The sequence below is a fragment of the Colletotrichum fructicola genome (genome assembly GCF_000319635.2).
Source record: "Colletotrichum fructicola Nara gc5 chromosome Unknown KSG_Nara_v1_contig03, whole genome shotgun sequence".
NCBI classification, from domain to species: domain Eukaryota; kingdom Fungi; phylum Ascomycota; class Sordariomycetes; order Glomerellales; family Glomerellaceae; genus Colletotrichum; species Colletotrichum fructicola.
In genome coordinates this window covers 376,202-395,497 of record NW_027094053.1, presented here as the reverse complement: position 1 = coordinate 395,497, position 19,296 = coordinate 376,202, and the positions used below count along the sequence as shown (strand labels likewise).

The 19,296-nt window shown below is 52.5% G+C and overlaps 6 protein-coding genes across 6 annotated transcripts; 1 reads left to right on the top strand and 5 right to left on the bottom strand.

Moving 5' to 3' along the window:
• Window positions 1-175: 175 nt before the first annotated feature.
• On the top strand, window positions 176-2,406 carry CGGC5_v004865 (Extracellular metalloprotease; the record flags this gene model as incomplete). Its single annotated transcript, XM_066151357.1, has 7 exons — window positions 176-356; window positions 414-475; window positions 632-777; window positions 830-1,382; window positions 1,444-1,665; window positions 1,746-2,018; window positions 2,101-2,406. The coding sequence occupies 7 exons, from the start codon at window positions 176-178 to the stop codon at window positions 2,404-2,406; spliced, it is 1,743 nt and encodes a 580-aa protein (XP_066009008.1).
• Window positions 2,407-2,787: 381 nt separating this feature from the next.
• On the bottom strand, window positions 2,788-3,431 carry CGGC5_v004864 (uncharacterized protein; the record flags this gene model as incomplete). Its single annotated transcript, XM_032029218.1, has 2 exons — window positions 2,788-3,149; window positions 3,206-3,431. The coding sequence occupies 2 exons, from the start codon at window positions 3,429-3,431 to the stop codon at window positions 2,788-2,790; spliced, it is 588 nt and encodes a 195-aa protein (XP_031893046.1).
• Window positions 3,432-7,617: 4,186 nt separating this feature from the next.
• Window positions 7,618-9,866, bottom strand: atnN-15 (Aspercryptin biosynthesis cluster-specific transcription regulator atnN; the record flags this gene model as incomplete). Its single annotated transcript, XM_032029207.2, has 6 exons — window positions 7,618-7,671; window positions 7,735-7,783; window positions 8,025-8,044; window positions 8,098-8,108; window positions 8,168-9,615; window positions 9,697-9,866. The coding sequence occupies 6 exons, from the start codon at window positions 9,864-9,866 to the stop codon at window positions 7,618-7,620; spliced, it is 1,752 nt and encodes a 583-aa protein (XP_031892923.2).
• Window positions 9,867-11,425: 1,559 nt separating this feature from the next.
• CGGC5_v004862 (putative transporter) lies at window positions 11,426-13,273 on the bottom strand (the record flags this gene model as incomplete). The annotated part of the gene is made up of 8 exons (XM_032029196.1): window positions 11,426-11,724; window positions 11,774-12,011; window positions 12,064-12,606; window positions 12,658-12,712; window positions 12,765-12,807; window positions 12,865-12,937; window positions 12,993-13,022; window positions 13,073-13,273. The coding sequence occupies 8 exons, from the start codon at window positions 13,271-13,273 to the stop codon at window positions 11,426-11,428; spliced, it is 1,482 nt and encodes a 493-aa protein (XP_031892924.1).
• A 1,457-nt stretch (window positions 13,274-14,730) lies between these two features.
• CGGC5_v004861 (uncharacterized protein) lies at window positions 14,731-15,025 on the bottom strand (the record flags this gene model as incomplete). The annotated part of the gene is made up of 2 exons (XM_032029185.1): window positions 14,731-14,736; window positions 14,795-15,025. 2 exons carry the CDS (start codon window positions 15,023-15,025, stop codon window positions 14,731-14,733), a joined length of 237 nt encoding a protein of 78 aa, XP_031893047.1.
• A 1,341-nt stretch (window positions 15,026-16,366) lies between these two features.
• CGGC5_v004860 (uncharacterized protein) lies at window positions 16,367-17,192 on the bottom strand (the record flags this gene model as incomplete). Its single annotated transcript, XM_032029174.2, has 5 exons — window positions 16,367-16,450; window positions 16,507-16,598; window positions 16,656-16,908; window positions 16,958-17,092; window positions 17,148-17,192. 5 exons carry the CDS (start codon window positions 17,190-17,192, stop codon window positions 16,367-16,369), a joined length of 609 nt encoding a protein of 202 aa, XP_031893048.2.
• Window positions 17,193-19,296: the final 2,104 nt, after the last annotated feature.

Here is a 19,296-nt window from a genome sequence, read left to right as displayed (position 1 = left end):
GGGTCAGCTGTTGTTCTCTTTAGGTATCCTCTAACGGTTTCTTATGGCCAGCTGTTGAGCTGCAAGAAGATCTTGTTCTCTTATAGCTATGCTGTGTCCTACCCAACATGAGCTTTTTGAACCTTGCTGTCTGCACTTTCCTGGCCAACAAATTCTGAGTTAGCCTCTTTCCGCCATGAAGCCTTCGCAAGCACTTCTTATAATTGTGTCCTTGACGTGCTCAGCTTGGGCCCAAAGCAACACGCCCTCCCCAGCACAAGATGCTGCCTCCTCTCAGGCACGTCAGCCGGAAACCTCAGCGGCCAATGCTCCAGCATCATCAGTCGCGAGACCGCCCGCGTCAGCTAGTTCGCCCAGTAATTGCCATCAGACCCGACTTCCCCTATGTTTTTGGACTGATAGAATCGCATCAGATGTAGATGTACCGCCCCTAGGCAGCTCCGCCCGACCCGACCCCCGAGAAACAACCGCTGCCGTAAGTCAACCTGTGCCGAAGACACCAGGAAACTCGCCCAAAGCGACATCCGGAGCTGTGCAAGTTGCCGCCTCTTCGAAGGGAAACGACCGGACAGTCGATTCGCCGTCACCTAGTGTCGTCACCGTAAACCCGGACAACTCTAACAACCCGCAGGCCACTCGGGCCCCATCCATCTCTGTCCAAGGAGGGGCGACAAGCACCGGAGCTGCATCCGCTACTCCAACCACCAGCAAAACTGGGCCAGCACAACCCGGCTCACCTTCCAATGGCAATGGCACAGATACTAGATCGGGAGGCGGGTATGGCTTTTTACTTCACAATTGCTAGGCCCTAGAGATTGACATGAAACAGATCCGGTGCCGGCGCCGGCGCAGGCGTAGCCACCGCCTCGCCGTCATCACCGAACCTCGCAACAACAGTGTCCTTCTCCGCTCAGCCCTCTGATGGATTCTCAAACGTCAACCAGTCCATCGTCGAGAAGATGCCTGAATCGGAAACACCTACACCACCAGATGCTTCTACGCCTGAGCAGTTCAATGCTGAGTTGACCGCCAATGTCCCCGAAAAGGCCATATCTCAAAAGAATGCGAAGGCTCTAGCTATCTTGGAGACAGCCTACTTTGAGTATTTCGTCAATAAGGACCCTGCACCGGTAGACATGGGAAGGATCGCAATACCCGCTAGCATCTCTCAGTGCCAGACACAGTATGCAAGAAGTCTAGTGAAGAGAAGGGGTATCGTCGACGAGGTTCTGAGCTATGTCCCTCTCCTGTCAAGAGATCTCCGTGGCTTTGAAAATTGCAAGGCTGTCGAATCTTTGGAGGTTGGGGTCTACTTCCACTACATGAGAGCCACATCAACCGCCGACAGACCCAATGAGCTGGAGTCTCGAGTGAAAGCCCAGGTAAGAGAGAGAGTCGTCGAATCTCCGAGACTTCCGCGAGAGCTGACAGCGCACGTGCAAGGTCGACGTCCTCAACGAAGCGCTAGGCGCAATCAAGATCAACTTTCGCTACATGTCCCTGAACTGGTGGGAGCCCAAGACCGGCGAAGACTGGTCCGTCGTCACACGCAGAGAAGCCAAACTGCAAGACTGGCAGCAGCGCACCCGTGCCCCGGGAAAGCTCACTCTAACAGTGTGGCTTGTGAACGGGCTTCGCGGGAGCCAAAACGACGATCTCAATAGCGTAAGCGTTGCCCCTTTTCTCGCGACCGGCCCTGGCTAAGGGAGGAGTTCGCGCTAACCCGTCGCGCCTGTCACGGATAGTACGCCACCTTTCCCAACGAGAACTTGGACGCGAATGACGGCATCGTGATTGAGGCCGCGCATGTCCAGGGCGGAGATTCTACTACGCTCGTTCACGACGTCGGACATTGGTTGGGTTTGGGACACACATTTGGCGATATCGGGACGCAGTGCGCCAGCCAGGACGGGTTGACGAACGCGACGCAAACATCGGGAATGAAAGACGTGGTTTACGAATGTTCCCAGGTCCCTTGCTCGGGCGGGAGCGCGGTTGAGATAAACAACTACATGAGCGTAAGCGATTCCCGTTTTCGACGTTTCGGCATCACCCACGTGCGATTGAAGATGAGTTTCAACAGGCTGACGCGTCAAACAGTACTCCTCATGTCGCGGCAAAACTCCGCAGGACGGGTTCACGACGGACCAGAAGGCGCGGATGTTTGCCAATGCGCTGCAGTTCCGTCGCGGGTACGAGGCGGGAGAGTGCATGCCGGACGGCAAGGCGGCTATGCGGAAACGGTCTAGCATGCAGGATTTGTTGGATGGCAAGTGCCCTGACGTTGACAAACAAGCCAATATCCTGATGGACGCGCCTCATAGTCTGAGCGCAAGGGCGCACGGATTGTCAAAGATGGGATGGGCTGTTCTTGCAGGGTGGTGGGCGGCGACACTGGTCATGTAGGTAGGAGATTGGATGAGATCTTGACTGATGTTTTTCAACGGTGGTGTGTTGACCTTCAAGGAAGACGGACCTTGGTCCGATGAGCGTGTCACAGTAATGATGGCTTCACCAAAGAATGAGGATATCGTGAAGTCAGATCAAAAGACGTATTAATATTATATACCAGGCTGCTTGTATTGTTTTGAACTACACGCCCGAAGTACGTCCGAATGTAGAACAAGGGTGCCGCGCCGAGCATCCCAAGTTTTGTTGGTGAATTACTCATACAACATCAGCCCATGAGCCATTTCGTCACACCTTTTTCTCATCAACTGGCGTACATCTGATCCAACCATTCTCATAGCTGTGCCGACATACGACTCGCACGTTGCTCTACGCCGCTTAGATGGCGAGGGCACCGAGGACGAGCATGGCCAGACCGCCGATGGGGGCGAGGGCACCAGCACCAGCCTGGACGGGGGTGGTGGAAGCGCTGCCAGCACCAGTGGTGGTAGCGTTGCTGCCGCCGGCCTTGGTGGTGGTCGCGGCGACGGTGGTGGTGGCAGCGGGCTCGGTGCCGGTGACGGTGTTGTAGGGAAGGGAGACAGAGCCGCTGGCGGAAGTGGGGATGCTCACGGAGGGAGCAGCGGAGGAGGCCTCGGACGCAGCAGAGCTGGCAGCAGAGGCGGCAGAGGAGACAGCAGAGCTGGCAGAGCTGGAGCCAGCAGCAGCGCAAAGCTTCTCGGAAGCGGGGATGACCTCGCCTGGTGATGGGGTTAGCTATGGGCCAGTTGGGATAGGGCATGACGGTGTAACATACTGACGGCAACGTCAACACCGCAGGCGGCGATGACACAGGAGGTGGCAGCGCTCTGGATGGCAGCCTTGTTGTCGGGCTTGCAAGTGCAAGCGTAGTCACCCTCCTTGCAGCTGGTGGCAGAGGCGGTGGCCTTGCTCAAGCAGTCACGGGCGCACTCGGGGATGATGGAGGCATCCTGGGCCACGACGAGGGCGGCGAGGGCGGCGAGGGCGAAAGAGTACTTCATCTTGACGGTGGTTGTGGTTTGGGTATTACGTGTGTAAGTTGATGGCGATAGTAATACAGTGAAGACAGCGTGTGTCGATTGATGTGGACAAGCGAGTGTGGATGAGAGGGATAGAGATTCAATATTGGAAGAAGCTGCGGGACGTAGGGCTTTATGTAGGTGGAAGTGAAGGGTGGTTGCACTCCGGTGTGCATGCGTGGATGCGCAGGCGGGAACTTTGAGCTCAGGTGTGGAAAAGATGGTCAATCGCGGAGAAGGTTTGCGAGAACCTGGTTGGCTGGCTGCATTGAGCTGGGAAAAGGACGGACTCAACGAAGTAGGTAGAGAGAAGTCACCGAGCAGGCTTGAGCTAGAGCAAAAGGACCTGTGACCGCGAGGAGGGAGTGAGGCAAACCCGGGGGTTGAACGAGCTGGGAGCCTTCATCCTTGCCCATCAGCAACGTTGTTGTTAGGCTGGACGGAACTTGCATGCATTGCAACGATATGATGAAAAAGAATCGAGTGACAACGGCTCGATGCTGTTAGTTCCCCGCGCATCTCCGAGCTACTGCTCACACCTGATCGTATGGAGGGGAGGCGAGGGTTGCAGAGAACAAGGGGGCTAGCCGGATCCACTGCCAGATTGGACAGTCTGGTCCGATGGGGACGGGGATCATCTCAGGTCGGGGGCCGGGCGAGGATTTTGGACCGCCTTGCCGCGGCGGCGCGTATGGTACAGGCGGGAAAGGAGTGGAAGGATTGACTATGCTGCGCAGGGCCGTTTTCCTCTTCCTGTCACTCGTTCGTTCGGTATTCATTTCGCTGGACATGTGAAGAAGGAGATGGATTACCTAGAAAGGGTGTAGCATGATGCAGATTGACCAGCACCTTGCTGGTCTCGGTCAAGAGCCCGACTGTCCAGGGTGTTGCTCTCTTCCTCCGTTTGCTGGGCTGAGAAAATCCGGGGTGACTGGGGGCGAGCGGAAAGATTTCTTGGCTTCAATGACAGGGTGGGAACTGAGGGTTCCTCTCTGCATGTTCGATGTGTGAAGGAGAAAACACCAAAAGATGCACAGCTAAGCTCGAAAAGACTGCGCGGAAAGTCCAGTTCAGCTCACCTCAGCTCAGATGAACCGATGGCTGAAATCCATGATTGTGTGTATGCGTCTGATGCAGCACAAAGTTTTCGGTCGGGAAGTCAATTGGGCATTTTGGCTGAAGGTGGCTGGTCCAGAGATGTGCACAATGGGGACACCCACATTCAGCAAAGAGCATGGTTGTCCAAGCTCAGGTACCAGGCAAAAGGGCGTTGCCGAGACAATATTCGCTCGTATTGCGAGAGGCAAACGAGCCAGAATTAGCCCGGATGGCACTCTGGAAAGGCGAATGAAGAGAGGGCAAAACGAGAATGCGAACGAGAGAGGTGGGCAGACGCAGGAACAGCGCGGCCACCAGCCAACGATCGCCCCCCTCCATCACAGTCCGCTTGGGTGCCATCCGTTTGTCATGTTCGGGCTTGATTGGCCAGGGCCGCCCGCTTCTGTGGCCGTCCCGACCTGGAGAAGGGAGGGGAGCAGCGGTCGCTGTCTGGAGAGGTGCCAATTTCCCCCGCACGAAGCCATTCCCGACTCGGAAGAGAGTGTCTGGGTACCCCTGACCAAGTTGCAACCCTGCCGAGGCGAACATGCGTCCTGCAGGGTAAAAATCAACACGAAAAGAAGGAAAGAAAAGCATCTGATTTTGTGGCATTGGTGTCCATCAGTGTTGACGAATCATGGCTGACAGCTGCTTCATTCACATGTATTCCTTTTTTCCTGCTGTCAGCTCTCAAGTTTCGGTGTGTCATTCTGTCAAGTCTGTCGGCCAAAAGTCTGGCGAGAGCTGATAGACGAGCAAGACGAGGCCTCTCCGGCGGTTTGTCGCCTTTGATTTAACTCTAAACCAAAGCTAATAAACCAGATGAGCCTGTCCAAAGACTCCAAACTGTTGAACGCAGGGCTCTGGCTGGTCAGAAAGCCCAGTCCGGCCCTTTTGCTGGGGCGGTGCAGGGATGCGCCGGCGATGTGGCTCGACGAATCGGCCGAGCCAGCCGGCTTTTTCTCTCCTCAAACCACCAACTTCTCTGCAGCCCGCGCCACCACCACATCTCTTGTAGAGATCGTAGCCCGTCGCCACTTGTGCGTTAGTGGCTCAATGTTGAGCAGGATCTATTTTTCTGTGCGCCACAGCTTGCGTTGACAGCCTTTCTGAGATCGTGATTGGGGACCTTGATATTCAGCCATTGACGATGTCTTGCTTTACCATGCTTCTCCTCAGGTCCGACGATAAACGGAAAGGTTGAAGGGGTCTTGAGGTTCATCTCGCCTGGCGGCATTGACGGCAGAGAGGTCTGTGGTGAGATTGAGACTCCACCGTCATGTGGAGAGGTTGCCGGGGTCTCGCTCTGAGAACACTCCGGTCCGAAAAACAATATCCGTCCCAGATGGTGGAAGGGGTCCAAGGCTATCTGGCCATCCAGTCGAATTGGTAGCATGCAGCTCTTGCAGGATAAAGCCGCCAGACAGAAAGGAAATTGAAAAAGACCAAGCGAGCACATCTCATGACTGAGGAAATTTCGGCAAAAGTTATGACAAGCATCCAAGAGAAGGTGTTGGCCCAACTCAGGGTTCCAAGGAAAATAGCGTCGAACACGGCTGTTCCAATCGCCTCCAGATTCGCGACTCAGCCAGGCTCACGTAGCACTGGCGCGGTTTGAGGCGTTACAGGCGATCTGTTTGACATTGAGAGGGATCAACACCATTCATGATCGTTGACGTTGCACCCGAGGCTGCTCGTGACACTCGACTCCAAGCGCTGACTGCCCGGTTTGCTGGCTTGACGAGGAGGGGGTGACGTCGGCACTCGTTGTGCAGCCTACTGTTGCATGTTGACACTTGATAGGCTGCTGTGCCCCATGCCGGCTCACCACTCCGTTTTCCCGCTTCTCGGTAGTATTCTTCCTCCTTGCCATTTCCTACTTTGGCGTCTCCCCCCGGGCCTTGCGTGAGCACTGAATTCCTCGTTATTGCGTCTGCAAAATTTTTAACTTCCTTCGTTGTGCGTTGTCGGCTTCGGCGAGTTTGTTGGTCGTTATCGTTCCATCTGTTCCTTTTTCCCGTTGTATTCCCTCTTTCGCGTTTCTTTTATCGAAGAAGAAGCAATTCTTGACGTACCAGATGCTTTCCGATCCACCTTATCGTCGTAATCCTCCCAGGGAGAGCTTGGATCATCGAATAAGCAACATACAAATGCCGCAGGCAAAGCTAGGGGGCGTTCCCATCAATGCGGTGAAAGCTTTTGCGTATCAGAGCGATTTTTGGTGCTCGGGCGCATACCAAGGCAAGGGACTCTCACAGGTCGAGTCACCGATGTCGATTCCTGCGTACCGTAAATCGTCGCAGTCGTCAATGGGGCCCTCACTGGTAGCTTGTGTGGTAAATTGAAAATGAGATGTTCAGATAAGTTTGAGCCCGACAGCCTGGGCAGGCGGGTGTCTCTTAAGTAGTGGGGTGTGGTATTGAGCACGTCATGCAGTGCCCTGATGGTATCAAATATCAGGGGAGTCCAGTTATCTCCAATGACGGAACGTAGACCAAGAGACAGCTCATGAGAATGCTATGGCAAAATAGTGTATGCATGGACGAAGGTGTGGATGGATATTTCCTGCTTACAGTCCGAAGTCAAAGTTCATGTATATAGTATAAGTTATAGTCTTTTCAGCCATGAATGCCAAACGTTACCTGTGTCGGTATTCTCAATTCGTTCACCGTCATGCTTCTAGGTCCTAGGGACATGTTGGCACATGGTGTGAGAGGCCGCTTCTTAGGTAGACGTCAGACCTTGATGAGGAGCCAAGTCTCTTGTGACGGGACAAGTTTCCTTTACGTTGAAATGTTCACAGCCGAGTAAGACAATCATAGCTAATAACTCTACAGTTTTCATTGTTGCTTCTGACGCTAGTTGAAGTGACTGAGTAGCAAGACGCACATAGAACTCTCTGGTGGTGCACACTGTCTTGACAGCAACAAGAAGCTCAAAATACTATCCATCAATTCAATCGCATTATCAAATTAATTGAGAGTATAGTTGATAACCATAACGTTGTCTATTGTGCCAATACCTAAATCTTACACGGAAGTATCTCAAACGAACAGACAACACTCCTTCATCAAGGTAATTGCTTTCGAAGATGGCTCAAGAATGAAAACAGTTCTGGTATATCCTGTGTACACTTAGAATAGTAGAGACGTTCACCATCAGCAAAGATTCGAAGTACATGACATACATCCGCTCTGATTATAAGACGCCACGCATTCGCTGGGAGAAAGTCCGGGCTGGGATTTGAACTAGTCGAAGTTCCAGTTCATAAAGCGAGTTTGTCATCTATTTCTAACCAGTACTTCCAACTACTCATATACGAACATATGTTTACAATGCTTACAGTGCTCTAGGTTGTGTACTGGTGATTGCATCACTAATACGGAGAATGTTGTGTGCAAGTAGCGAAACCTGTGGCAAGCCGACATGAAGCACCTTGTGGACTTCTACGTGCCAAGGGTTGGATCACTAATGCACTAAATGATGAGGATCTTGACCTTCACGAATAGGATTAGCAAATGTTCTTTGGATTTTCCTGGACAGTCACTACCTCAAGACAAACTGTGATTCTTGCCCAGCATCCAACGGCGTGCTCTGCTCCAACGTTACTCGCCACGTACCATCCTGGGCACTTGGCTCATACGTCCTTCTTCTGACTCCGTCCTCTCCGAAGATGAGTTGCTTGTTATCAAGAATCGACCTACACGCCTCGATATGTCCAGCGCTCGCTTCCCGCAAAGCCTCGGTGGATCTCAAAATCGCATCAAACGCTCTCGAGTCCCAGATTCCATCCCGCCTCGGGTATTCTCTCATGAGCTGATTCACGTCCTTCCTCACCTCGGGGTCCGCGCAAAAGACACCAACAATCATGAGTGGCCATGTTGGACTGCTTTCCACTGTGAAAACCTCCTTCTCGACGTCTGGGCCATGGTGCTGTCCAGACATGACTATCCTGCACAAGGATACTATCGTTTTGAAGGCAGGAGTAGAATCTGCCAAGTAGTCAAGATCATGATAGTACATGCTCTTGAATCCTAATTCCAATGACAGATAGTAAAGCCGCAAACTTGACATCTGCAGATACTTTTGTGGGTTTGATGCTCTTTGTCGTACGGCATCCTTGATCAATGGCTTGAATCGGACCTGCCATTTCTCCATTATATCGAGGTATTTCTTCGAAGTCTCCGCCGTGATTTGTGTCATCGGGTGGGGGTTATCTCGCTGAAGTCCCTCGAATGCGAATCCGGACTTGATACCCGACTTGTAAATAACGTGATGTTGCGTGATTTCCCACCACTTCTGTGCTTCTCTCAGGTCATTGAATGCCGGCGGCATCTCGTCGATGGCGTATCGACTTCGCCTTCCCCGACAACACCACGGCACGTATGAATCGGTCTCTGGTGGATGAAAACCGTTGAGGCTCCATGACAACAGTGTGAAGCGCCGGAACCCCGCTTGAACCTCTTCGACCAGCTTCGGCGGGCACTCCCCAGATATTCCCTGTTTGATGACCTGGTCCAGCATGTTGCATCCGTGATTCATATGTTGCAAAGCGGCTTTGTGATTGCCCTGAAGAGACTCGAAGGTGACGAAGAGCAAACACGACAACAACGCGCGAGGAATGCTTCGTCGGGATTGGTCGCCGTGCCTGATGATCTGGATGGCCTTGCCGTAGTGTTTGTACGCTTCCTCCGTGAATTTGCCGTTTCCTGATGTGCGGTCTTGTCGACTGTGGTTCACCATAGTCGCAGCGCCGATCGCGAAGGCCGCATGCCGAATTGCAGGCTCATCCCGTGCGATTTGTGGCATCATGTGTGACATCAGGTCCGTCGGAAAAAGCGTAAACTCCTTGGTGAAATTGAGCCAGTAATGGAAATGGTCTTTTTGAAGCTGGTTGGTGAAAAGATTCGCCTCGTAATTCGGCTTGATTAAAATTGTGCGCCTCTCCCCTAGGAACTTGGGCAAGTCGGCTGCAGCAGGCTTCTGGACGTAGCCCTCGCATGTTCTTTTGGATTTCGCACAGTTGAGACATGAGGGCTTCGCCTCATCGCAACGTATTCGCCGCTTTCTACAATTTGTCAATGAGTCTTCTATTACGTGCATTCGACAAACATTGTCGAGCGCATTGCGCGGACGAAGCCCTACTTACTTGCATGTGACACATCCTGATCTTGTTTTCGTGTTCTTGGTCCGGTTGGCTCGGGGCCGGCCGTCCACCGCAAATGTCAAAATTCCCGGTGCCTTTCCGGTCCCTTTTCCCGGGGTGGGCGCCGGAGCTGACCCAGGGTCTGTCGCCGGTGTTTTCGTGATTGCCGACATCCCAAATGCTTGAATTGAGTCTTTTTGAGGAAATTTCTTTGGGTGATCCAGGATCTTGGGGCGGGTAGGGCTGATATTTGAAAGGAGAATGCCTGAGGTGCGTGGTAGTTCGTCGAGTCGGAATCGGCTTAGGTGAGAGCTAGGGGGTTTAGGGGCATTGAACGAGTCCACTTGGGCGCCATTCCCCTGCCATTGCCGACTTCTTTGATTCGGTCAATGCCGAAGTTCTCCTCCAGTCGGCAGTGTGACGCACCTTACTCGGCAAAGGCCCAATGGAAATGTTCGATTCCAGTGGAAAGTCCTATTGATTCCAGGGATTCCTTCCTTCGATGCTCCCGCGATGGAGTCATGTTTGCGGCTACGTAGCAGTTTTGCGGCTATGTAGCATTTAACATGTAGGCGAGCATGCGTTCATTGCAGGGGCCATTAGGAATTCAAACCGGCGGTCGGTCTCGACCCATTCCAGGCAACCACGTTGAGGATCGGCTAGTGGAAGTTTGGCGTGTTCGATGCGTGGAAAGGCTCCGAATTCGGTTAATTGAAGCGTGGCTTTCAGCACCATATAGGTTCCACGAATATCACAATCACTGCCGTTTATTTTCCAAGGGGCGGTGACAGCATTTGATTGGAGGCAGGTGTGAGTGCAGCAGACTTTCCTCATTTGATTGAACTGGAAGATGAGGAAATACCTCTGGTCTGCATCCGTGAGCAAGCAAGCTTGGCCTACAGCCGTTGAGGCCACAACAAGTCAAGCGCTTCGAGGAACAGACGCTTTGGCAAAGGATATCGACAAGATATTATATTCCATGTACCTATTGGTGATCGCAACAGAAATTGTTTGTTCCTTCGTAGTTTTTCGCCTGATAATTCGATATTCTACCATCAAAAATCAATACCTACGTTTTGAGACTCTGATTCCACGCTGAAGGTCTCAGAGGCCTTTGTATGCTTGGTCTCGTGGTCTTAGCCTAGAGTTGCGAAGGCCTTTAGCAAGCAACAGAAGCAGCTCAAACCGGCAATTCGATTGCCCTGCAGAGGTAGATCGCTGCAGTCATGCGGCACGGCAAGCTTGCTGACTGGCGATCCCATGCAAGGAATGTTGATAGAACAAGTCTGCAGACCCATGGTAGCTATTTGGAAGTCAAGTGAGAGACTTTCTTCTAGCCTTAATCATTTGCAAGTTGACATCTCCCAAACCAACAAGCAACTACATCTAGCACAACTTCAATCTTGAACACGACAAACACAGCTGCACGACCGCCTATGTCCCGATGGCTCGGAAGTTTCGCTCCGACAGGAAGTATCTCATTTCGAGCGATACTGGGGTGCCCATTGAAGTTGCCCTCCGTCGCTGGAGGTTTCAAAGTTCATTCATGTGGTTTATTCGTAACACTACTTATGGCATTTTTGTGGCTGTGCTGTCGAGCTAAAAGTTCTGTCTTTTGATCCAAATGTCCCAGCCAGGCTGCGGTGAAGACACAAAGAGTCTAGGCCGCTTGAATAGCTTTGTCCCATTGTCACAGCCACCCGGCACTCAACGGGCGCCCTGAGTCATCCGCTCAGTACACATAGAAGACAGTCGTCTCATCGTTACTAGCCCTCAGCTTCCTGTTGCGACGCATCATAATGACCCTGGCGACCCAAGCCAACATGGCAGTTGCCGCACTGAAGGCCGCACTGCTCGCCATGGCGATGACGTAGCGGGGCTCATCGCTCTTGGGCCAGAGGTACGGCGTCCAGATGAAGCTGATATTCATGATCATGGTGACCATGGAGATCGCGACGGCCTTCTTTTCCTTCGTCTGGCCACAGACACTACCGCACCAGCCGAGAATCAAGGAGTTGACACCGTAGGTACCTGTAGATGGGTCAGAAAACGCCTTTGAATCTCCAAAGATTCCACTCACCAATAGTGAAAATGCACATGGCAACATAACGACCAGCCATTGACATCGTGGCGGGCGCGATAGCGAACCCGATAATGGCGACTGCCTTGGAGATGGTGATATGCCATGTGCGCTCGTTGAACTTGCCCGACGACCAGGAAACGGCGATGGTGACAGCGCCAGCAATGAGGTAGGGCGGGCAGGTGAGGACAAGAGTCACAGTAGTGCCGAGACCGAGAGTCTGGACGACTGTAGGGAACTGGGGTCTGTCAGTACCAACGCATATCATCGTTCTGATTTCCGAAACCTACAAAGTTCTTGAACCCGTTGGCGGCAAGATGCATGTGAGCCATGGCGCAAAAGATCCAGACCATGGGGTCCTTTGCGGCCTGCTTGAGACCATTCCAGGTGCTTGTCTCACCCTTGTTGGCGACGGTGTCAAGCTCCATGCGGTTGTATGCGAGGTCGCGCTCCTCCTGAGTCAACCATCTCGTGTTCTGCGGGAAGTCGGGCAGGAGGAAGTAGCCGACGACGGCGATGACGAAGGTGACAGCACCTTGCAGGATGAAAAGCCACTTCCATCCCGCAAGACCTCCAGCACCATCCATACCATAGAAGATACCTGCGGCAATCAGTCCAGCGAAGGCCGTCGCGAGAATGTTTCCTGTGTATAGGATAGCGATACGTGTCGCAACCTCTTTACGCGTGTAAAAGAGGGAGAGGAGATAGACTGCGCCAGGATAGTAGGGGGCCTCCGTGACTCCCAAGAAGAATCGGGTCAAGAGGAGGCCGGTGAAGTCTTTGGAAACAGCAGTCAGGGCACTGACGACGGCCCACAGCATCATCATGATTCCCTGTCACCCCCATGAGCATTCGTACCCAACGGCGACAGAATGCGTACATACCATGTAACGACTGGGTCGGGTTCGCGTAAGGAACATGTTGGAAGGAATCTGTCCTCTGAATAAGGTTAGACACGCTTATTCAAGCAAGCAATGCTAGCAGCACTTACAAAATGTATCCGACAAAGAGAATGGAAACGCAAGTTTGGTATTCTGTAGATCGGTTTTAGCCTGAGGAACAGAAGCGCAAACGCGTTGCCCACAACGTACGGGTACTGGTGAGGTTCAGATCTTCTTCGAGGTCGTTGAGACGCGCCAGCGCAATCGCATTGCGATCGAGGTACTGAATTTACGAGTTAGTACACCGACTTCAGTGAACGGATTAGAACCCAACTCACGTTCAACCAGTACATAGACCATAGCATCGGCTGCTTAAGAGTTAGCGCAAGCTATTCCAAATGGCGGAATGGCTACTGACCATGATCCATCGGTCCAGTTTCTTCACAAGCGCAATCTCTTTTGGGTCGGTCTTCTCACGAGCACCAGAGTAGTCCATCTTCCCATTTGTCTTGGGAATAGGCTTTTCAGGGTTCTCGTCCTCAAAGAATTGAGGCTCGACGTCTTTGCCCTTGCCATCATCATCGACGCTGCGGTCGTTGCCGGAGTTTGTGGGTGCCATTTTGTGGGAGAGGTTGCGAGACTTCGCAGAAGTCTTCAGGCAGAGAACGCGGAGATATGAATTGACTGAGACAAGGCTACCGCTGGCGTCGCTGAGCACAGAACACCGTGAAGGACAAGTCTCAGCTCGTGTTATCAGCCGTCGGGATGGGGGCTGTTATGTAGTCATACGTGGTGGAGATGCCCAGACTCTGAGCTCGTGGAACGTCGAGCACAAGGAGCTTGACCTCCCTTCCACGCCTTGCTCCCATGTCGTGCTCGCGATCGACTGGGCTGGGAACATGGGTCTGGTCACATTTGGGACACCCACACCAGTTCACGCCAACAACAAACCTTCTTCTTTGTTTTGCCAAGTCATGCCCGACATGTTCCGACAATCCATGATCCCATGGGTTTGCCCAGACGGATAGTGTCCGCGATCTTATTCTTGGAGCACACAAGCAAACGGTTGGCTGAATGTACGTCGGCTAGCTGCTATTCTCAGCGTCGGCAGGAGGTTTGGTTGTTGGAGTTGTGCTACAGAAGACGCCTTCCAAGAGAATACCAAGCGTGGATAGTGTCACATTTCTTCTCTTCCCCGGCAGCTTGGCGAAAGCTGGTGTAGATCCACGACGAATCTTTTCCCCCTGTTGTCATACTGAGTAGTAATAAAGACTGCCGGACGAGGGTGAGAAAATCCCCGGAGACCTCAAGATGGATGGCAGGAAATGTCTTGGCCATGCGGCCTTCTGACTCGAGGTTGGCCTTCATATCGTCTGTCCAGTGATGATAGGGACCAAACTGACCAGATAGGCAGGAAGACCGATACGATGCTTTTTCGTCGGGCGCCACAGATGTTCTAGGGCGCCCGCATCTTGTCGGTGCGTCTTGTGGGCTGCGTCCCGTCTCCGTCCGGGGTAAAGGGGGTTCGGTCGGTGGGGAGAAGTCATCTCATTGAGGGGCCCCGCGTTTGCACTCTCCATCGGTCAGTCTGCCCAGCCGCATGCGAGGTCCTTCGTGGGGTTGATGGGGCGGGATGACATGACTTTGGCTGAACGACAACACGGTGTTCGGTGCGGTCTAGATCCGTATACACTATGAGTGGTGCGCCGAGAGCGAAGTGCATACGGGTTCCAAGAAAATGGCGTACTGCCAAGTGACGCCAACCAGTGCCAACCTGGTTTCAATCTTAGCCAACGTGCTGGGTGAGGTGGTGCACTGGACATCTTACCTGGGTTCCCTTGACGAAGGAGGCGCCACGGAGTGGTCTGGGATGCGAAGTAGTTTGGACCAGGTCATGTCAGACTTGGTCAAGCTCTCATTCTTGGCGCGCCGACGTGAGGTTTTCTTGAGATCGGCAGTTGGGCGACAAGAAAGCTTCCTTTCTGGCACGGCGCGCTAGAATACTTTGCCCGCGCTAGAAAACATCTCCCGCGCTTGGAAACATGAACCTATTGGATGAGCTCTTGAAGAAGCATTTCACAGCTTCCGGACGATGAATTAGAGTTACAGCTAGAGCTGTAGACGGGCGTTTGGGACTCACTGGGGAGCCTTCGTATATGTTAGGCACGGATCTCAAGAGCCACATGGCCCAAAGCTCTGAGATGGGGTCTGGGGTAGCTGAACCAGACTGGCGGTTGCTAATATTAATGTGAAAAGTGGTGTCTGCAGCGTCTTGGAAGATCCCCGTAGTCCAGATGACACAAGACACCCCGGATTTCGAGAATCGCGAATGACCAATTGACCGCGCCGCAATGTTTGTGGTAGCATGCATGGTACTGGTTAATGATGATGTGGGATCGCAGGTGACCATCCAGGAAGAGCAGTCTGACCTGTGCATCCTTGTGAAGCACCACTCGTAACCTGAACCGACCGACCTGGCTCCATTCTCATCTCCTCCGAGGTGGGCCATCGCTGCAGCAGACCGCCGGCGCGCCATAGTAAAGACGAACTCATTGGGGAAATGTTCCATTTGAGGCCCCAGCACCGCACCCGGCGGCGCGTCCCCGGATGTGTCAAAACGAGATTGACAGTTGACACAGGCGGCGCGGCGATGATTCCCCGGATCTCTAGCCCCATATTTGGATCCCAGCTCTTATCGGACCCTACATCTGGGACAACATTGCCTCTGATGTGCGTCTGTGACTGCATGTTCGATCCATCGCGGGCCAAAGGTAGCGCCAACAAGCGCGTCGCTTGAGCTTCTCATGAGTATGAGGCATATTCCTTTCTCGCCCGTCTATCTTTGCATAGCCTCAGCCACCCCCGCGAGGGGCAAAGGACTGGATCGCCCGTCGCCAAGACATTCTCGTGTAAATTTCAGCGGCCAAGTGGAAGGCCAAGAAAAGCCCAGCGTCAGAAAGCAAAGCTGGGCATGCATGGCCAGCGCTTGTTCTCGGCGACTTGGCGAGAGGGGAAGGGCGAGGGAGTTTTATATGTAGTGAACCACGAAGTTGAGCTAGTTCAGTCAGTGAAAACATCGTGCGGGCACTCAATGACCGTTGGATGACCCCATTCCGTCTCCATCTCCCCCAACTTTACCCCAAAGCCCAGCCCCGGTAGCCCCCCACAACGGCCACTTTCAGTAAGGTTCGAGGGTTGGCTTTGGTTGGCATTGGAGTTCCCTGGCGCTTGTCGGTGACGCCGGCCTGAATGCCGTCAGTGGCGGCGGGAGGAAGGCCGGTCAGGATGTCCAAGCCAGAGGAAGCCCTTGACCGAGCTTGATATCCACTGCCAGTCATCTGAGCAGCAGAAATGAAGACCCCAACACATCAATGATCCAGATTGTGTGCTCAAGATTGGCAATCCCCATGGGGTAGTCGCGTGGCCAGTGGGGGACGAAAAACAAACGGTGCATATTTCGACCTGTGCGGCCGCTTTTGATTGCAGAACGCCCCCCATGTCACATTCGACTGAAGGATTGGGCAGAGCAGTTTTGTCAACAGCACCAGCCACCGCTCTTTCGGCATGTTTCGACATGCGGGCAGTTTTGGGCCAGTTACATTGACCGCCATCTTGGTAATTTCGACGTTGTACAGTCGCATCCTAAGTTAAGTGCAGCTTGAGACCCCTCCAATAAGCCGAAAGCAGAACCCTTGGATTCGACCAGCTGCATTTACCAACCACCAATCACTCGCCTCCTTTCGCATTCATTGTGGCCACACGCCATACCATCACGTTGCCTCTGGCTGCGTGGAGTCTAAGTCGTCATCAGGGACACATAGGAATAACATTTGGTCCTTTTCGTGTGCTCACCTGCGGAGGGTAGTGCAAATGCATCAGATAGTCATAATCATCGAACTTCTTGCCAGTCGATCTGGATAGCATAGCGTATTGATTTCCCTTATCTACGTTGGGCATTCAAGGTCGAACCTTCAATCCAGCCAGCACAAACATGGACATACAGATCACAGCACCGACTGCCCACACCTTGAACCGAAGCGGAGCTTGGTCCTGCGCAAGCGTTTCTCTCTCCTGGTGCCAAACATAAACGTACGTGTACAGCACACGGCTTGACAGCCAACTTATCGAGAGGAAGTTCATGACAGGTGTGGAGATGCCCGCAGAGTTAGCCGCCGTCACTGCGGCGGCGTACAGAGGAAGAGCCTCAAAACCATTGGCTGAGCAGGCTTCAGCCCGCAGCAACCGTCCCCGAAGCTAATTCCCAGTCAACGTTAAGCTCTTCAGGTTCGACTTCTTCGCTTACTTTTTCATCCAAATCGGCCTTCTTGAGGGTTTCAGAGAATTCTCTTGGATTCTGTCGATCGAAAAGCTTTTTTCCAGGGCCTGCAAGTCCCGAGTAGAATCGCGGGACAAGGGCAAGCGCTAGTGCCAATGGAATCTAACAATAGCCGTCAATTGTCCGTGTTTCATAGATTAGGTATGTTCAAATTTACCGTGAAATACGATATGTTGTTGTTTAAGCCTAGTAAGCTTGTCATGATGTATGGTAGTGTTGGTCGAACGCCGAGGATATAATCGATTAATGAGGCGCGGACGAGAAGTAGTCACTAGGTATCATCCGCTCACGTACCTGACGTTGCAACATTTTATGAGAGCCTTAGAAACCGATGATGCTTACCAACCATGACGATGATACCACACGCTAGTAGCAGTCTAAACCATACTGCGTTAGCGAACTGCTGATAACCTTGCAATTGACCAGTGCATTTCCTGCATGCGCTACTTGATCTCCACAACCATCTCTTCTATCATCTTCCAAACCAAAGAAAGACAGACGAATTCTGCTTTTACGTAGAGTAAATATAGTTCGCCGTCGTCCACATCCTTCATGCGTGAAAAGTTGTCTCATGGACTTCATAATCATATTGCGACCGCTTGGATCTTCAAATTCCCCAAGGCTGGTCGGGACATCTAAACGGTGGAGGCCCGAATCACAAATTATTACATGTGATCGATCACTGGATAGAGACCATGACCGAATCTTCCTGGGATCTATGTTGGAGGAACAATCTCCCTCGGCTGAATGTGGTGCCGCGAATCTAGCCCGCGTCTATCCCCTATGACAAGCTGGAACCTCGAGTATTCACAGTCTGGATGTCAACCCCAACGCCCCCCAAGTCCCAATGACTACTCCTGACATGGCTCTGAAAACAGCGGATCCCATCTCGCCTTCCCGCCAGCAGACATATCCATCGACCAGCCCAACGTATAACAAGAGGGCCATGATGATGTCCACTGCGACGTAATCCCCGCGAAGATACATGATCAGCTGTACCGTTCCCAGAACAGATAACCGAGCGCCATCAAGAATGAAGCAAGCCTGCGCAATAGACGACTCTGCAAATCTTTCTGGGAGCCCGAACGAGCGAATTCCAGCGTCCTCGGCGAAGAATGGAACGATTCCGCCGATGGTGTGGGCGACAGCAACGGACAGCGGAAACAGATGAGCGAGTTTGAAAGGACGCGGCATATTTGCGGATGCTGGACTGAGTGTGCTGATACTAAACCGGCTGGAAGCTTCTGCATGTAGTACAATTAACTCGAGGATCGAGGTCTCCAAAGCCTTTGTTGCTTGAGAATGTGGTGTGGTCTCGCCTCAAGGAAAGTGTGAACCATCTGACATCACGTGGTAGTAAGCACTTAGACCTGTCCGGCAGCCAAGTGGACATCAAATTTTCTCGCTGATGCCTCATGCGGAAAGTCATAGTAGTTGACCAGGTATAAAGGCGAATCTACTGCAGGTGCTCATGATGGGGCATGTCGTCTGTTTGGTTCGTCTGTTTGGTCAACGTCTCCTGTTTGAGCCATAGGACTTGATCCAGCAACGATATCACAACGTTTCAATTTGATCTGTACATTCATTCAACCAGAATAACGTAAATAATCTCAAGGTGTAATTGGATAAACGCCTGGCCATATTGGTATTCATCTTCCACATAAAGAAAACCGGCGCTCTTTGCAACTGCTCCCGAATGCTAATTAAAGACCTTCACTCGACGAGTCAGACTCTCCCGGAGGGTATCCGGCGGGAACTGGTCCAATCAACGTCTTTGCATCTGCAGGATTGATTCCTGGCGGGTCAATCTCTGGAAACTTGATCAGGAAATTGACTGCAGGAATCATTTCCGTCCCGTAGTTGGCCGACTCTTCCAAAATGAAATTGTTTTCCAATAGTACATACAGCTGCTTGTACGCATTGTGTACTGCCGCAACCGCAACTCCTTTGCCGTTATGTTCCCACCACCTCATCAAGCAATCAAAACAATAACTTCTGTTCCAGTGATACGTTGCGTCCATTCTATGTTGTGAAGTCCATGACGAGCCTCCGTGGGCCATTACGAGAGTGGTGAGCTCGTTCAGTCGACGTCGATCATGCAGACCGACAACTTCCACGAAATGAGTCGGGGTGTCACATGCTGAAGCCCCGTGCATGTTCTCGTAAGTCCATTCCGACGACTCATCTTCGCCAAGAAATGAAGCAGAGGCCGTCAAATCTCCTGATGTCCGATTCCTCAAAGGGTAGACGGTCCCATAGCGAGTTGGTTTGTCCGAGATCACAATGACGATTGTTTGCACGACGAC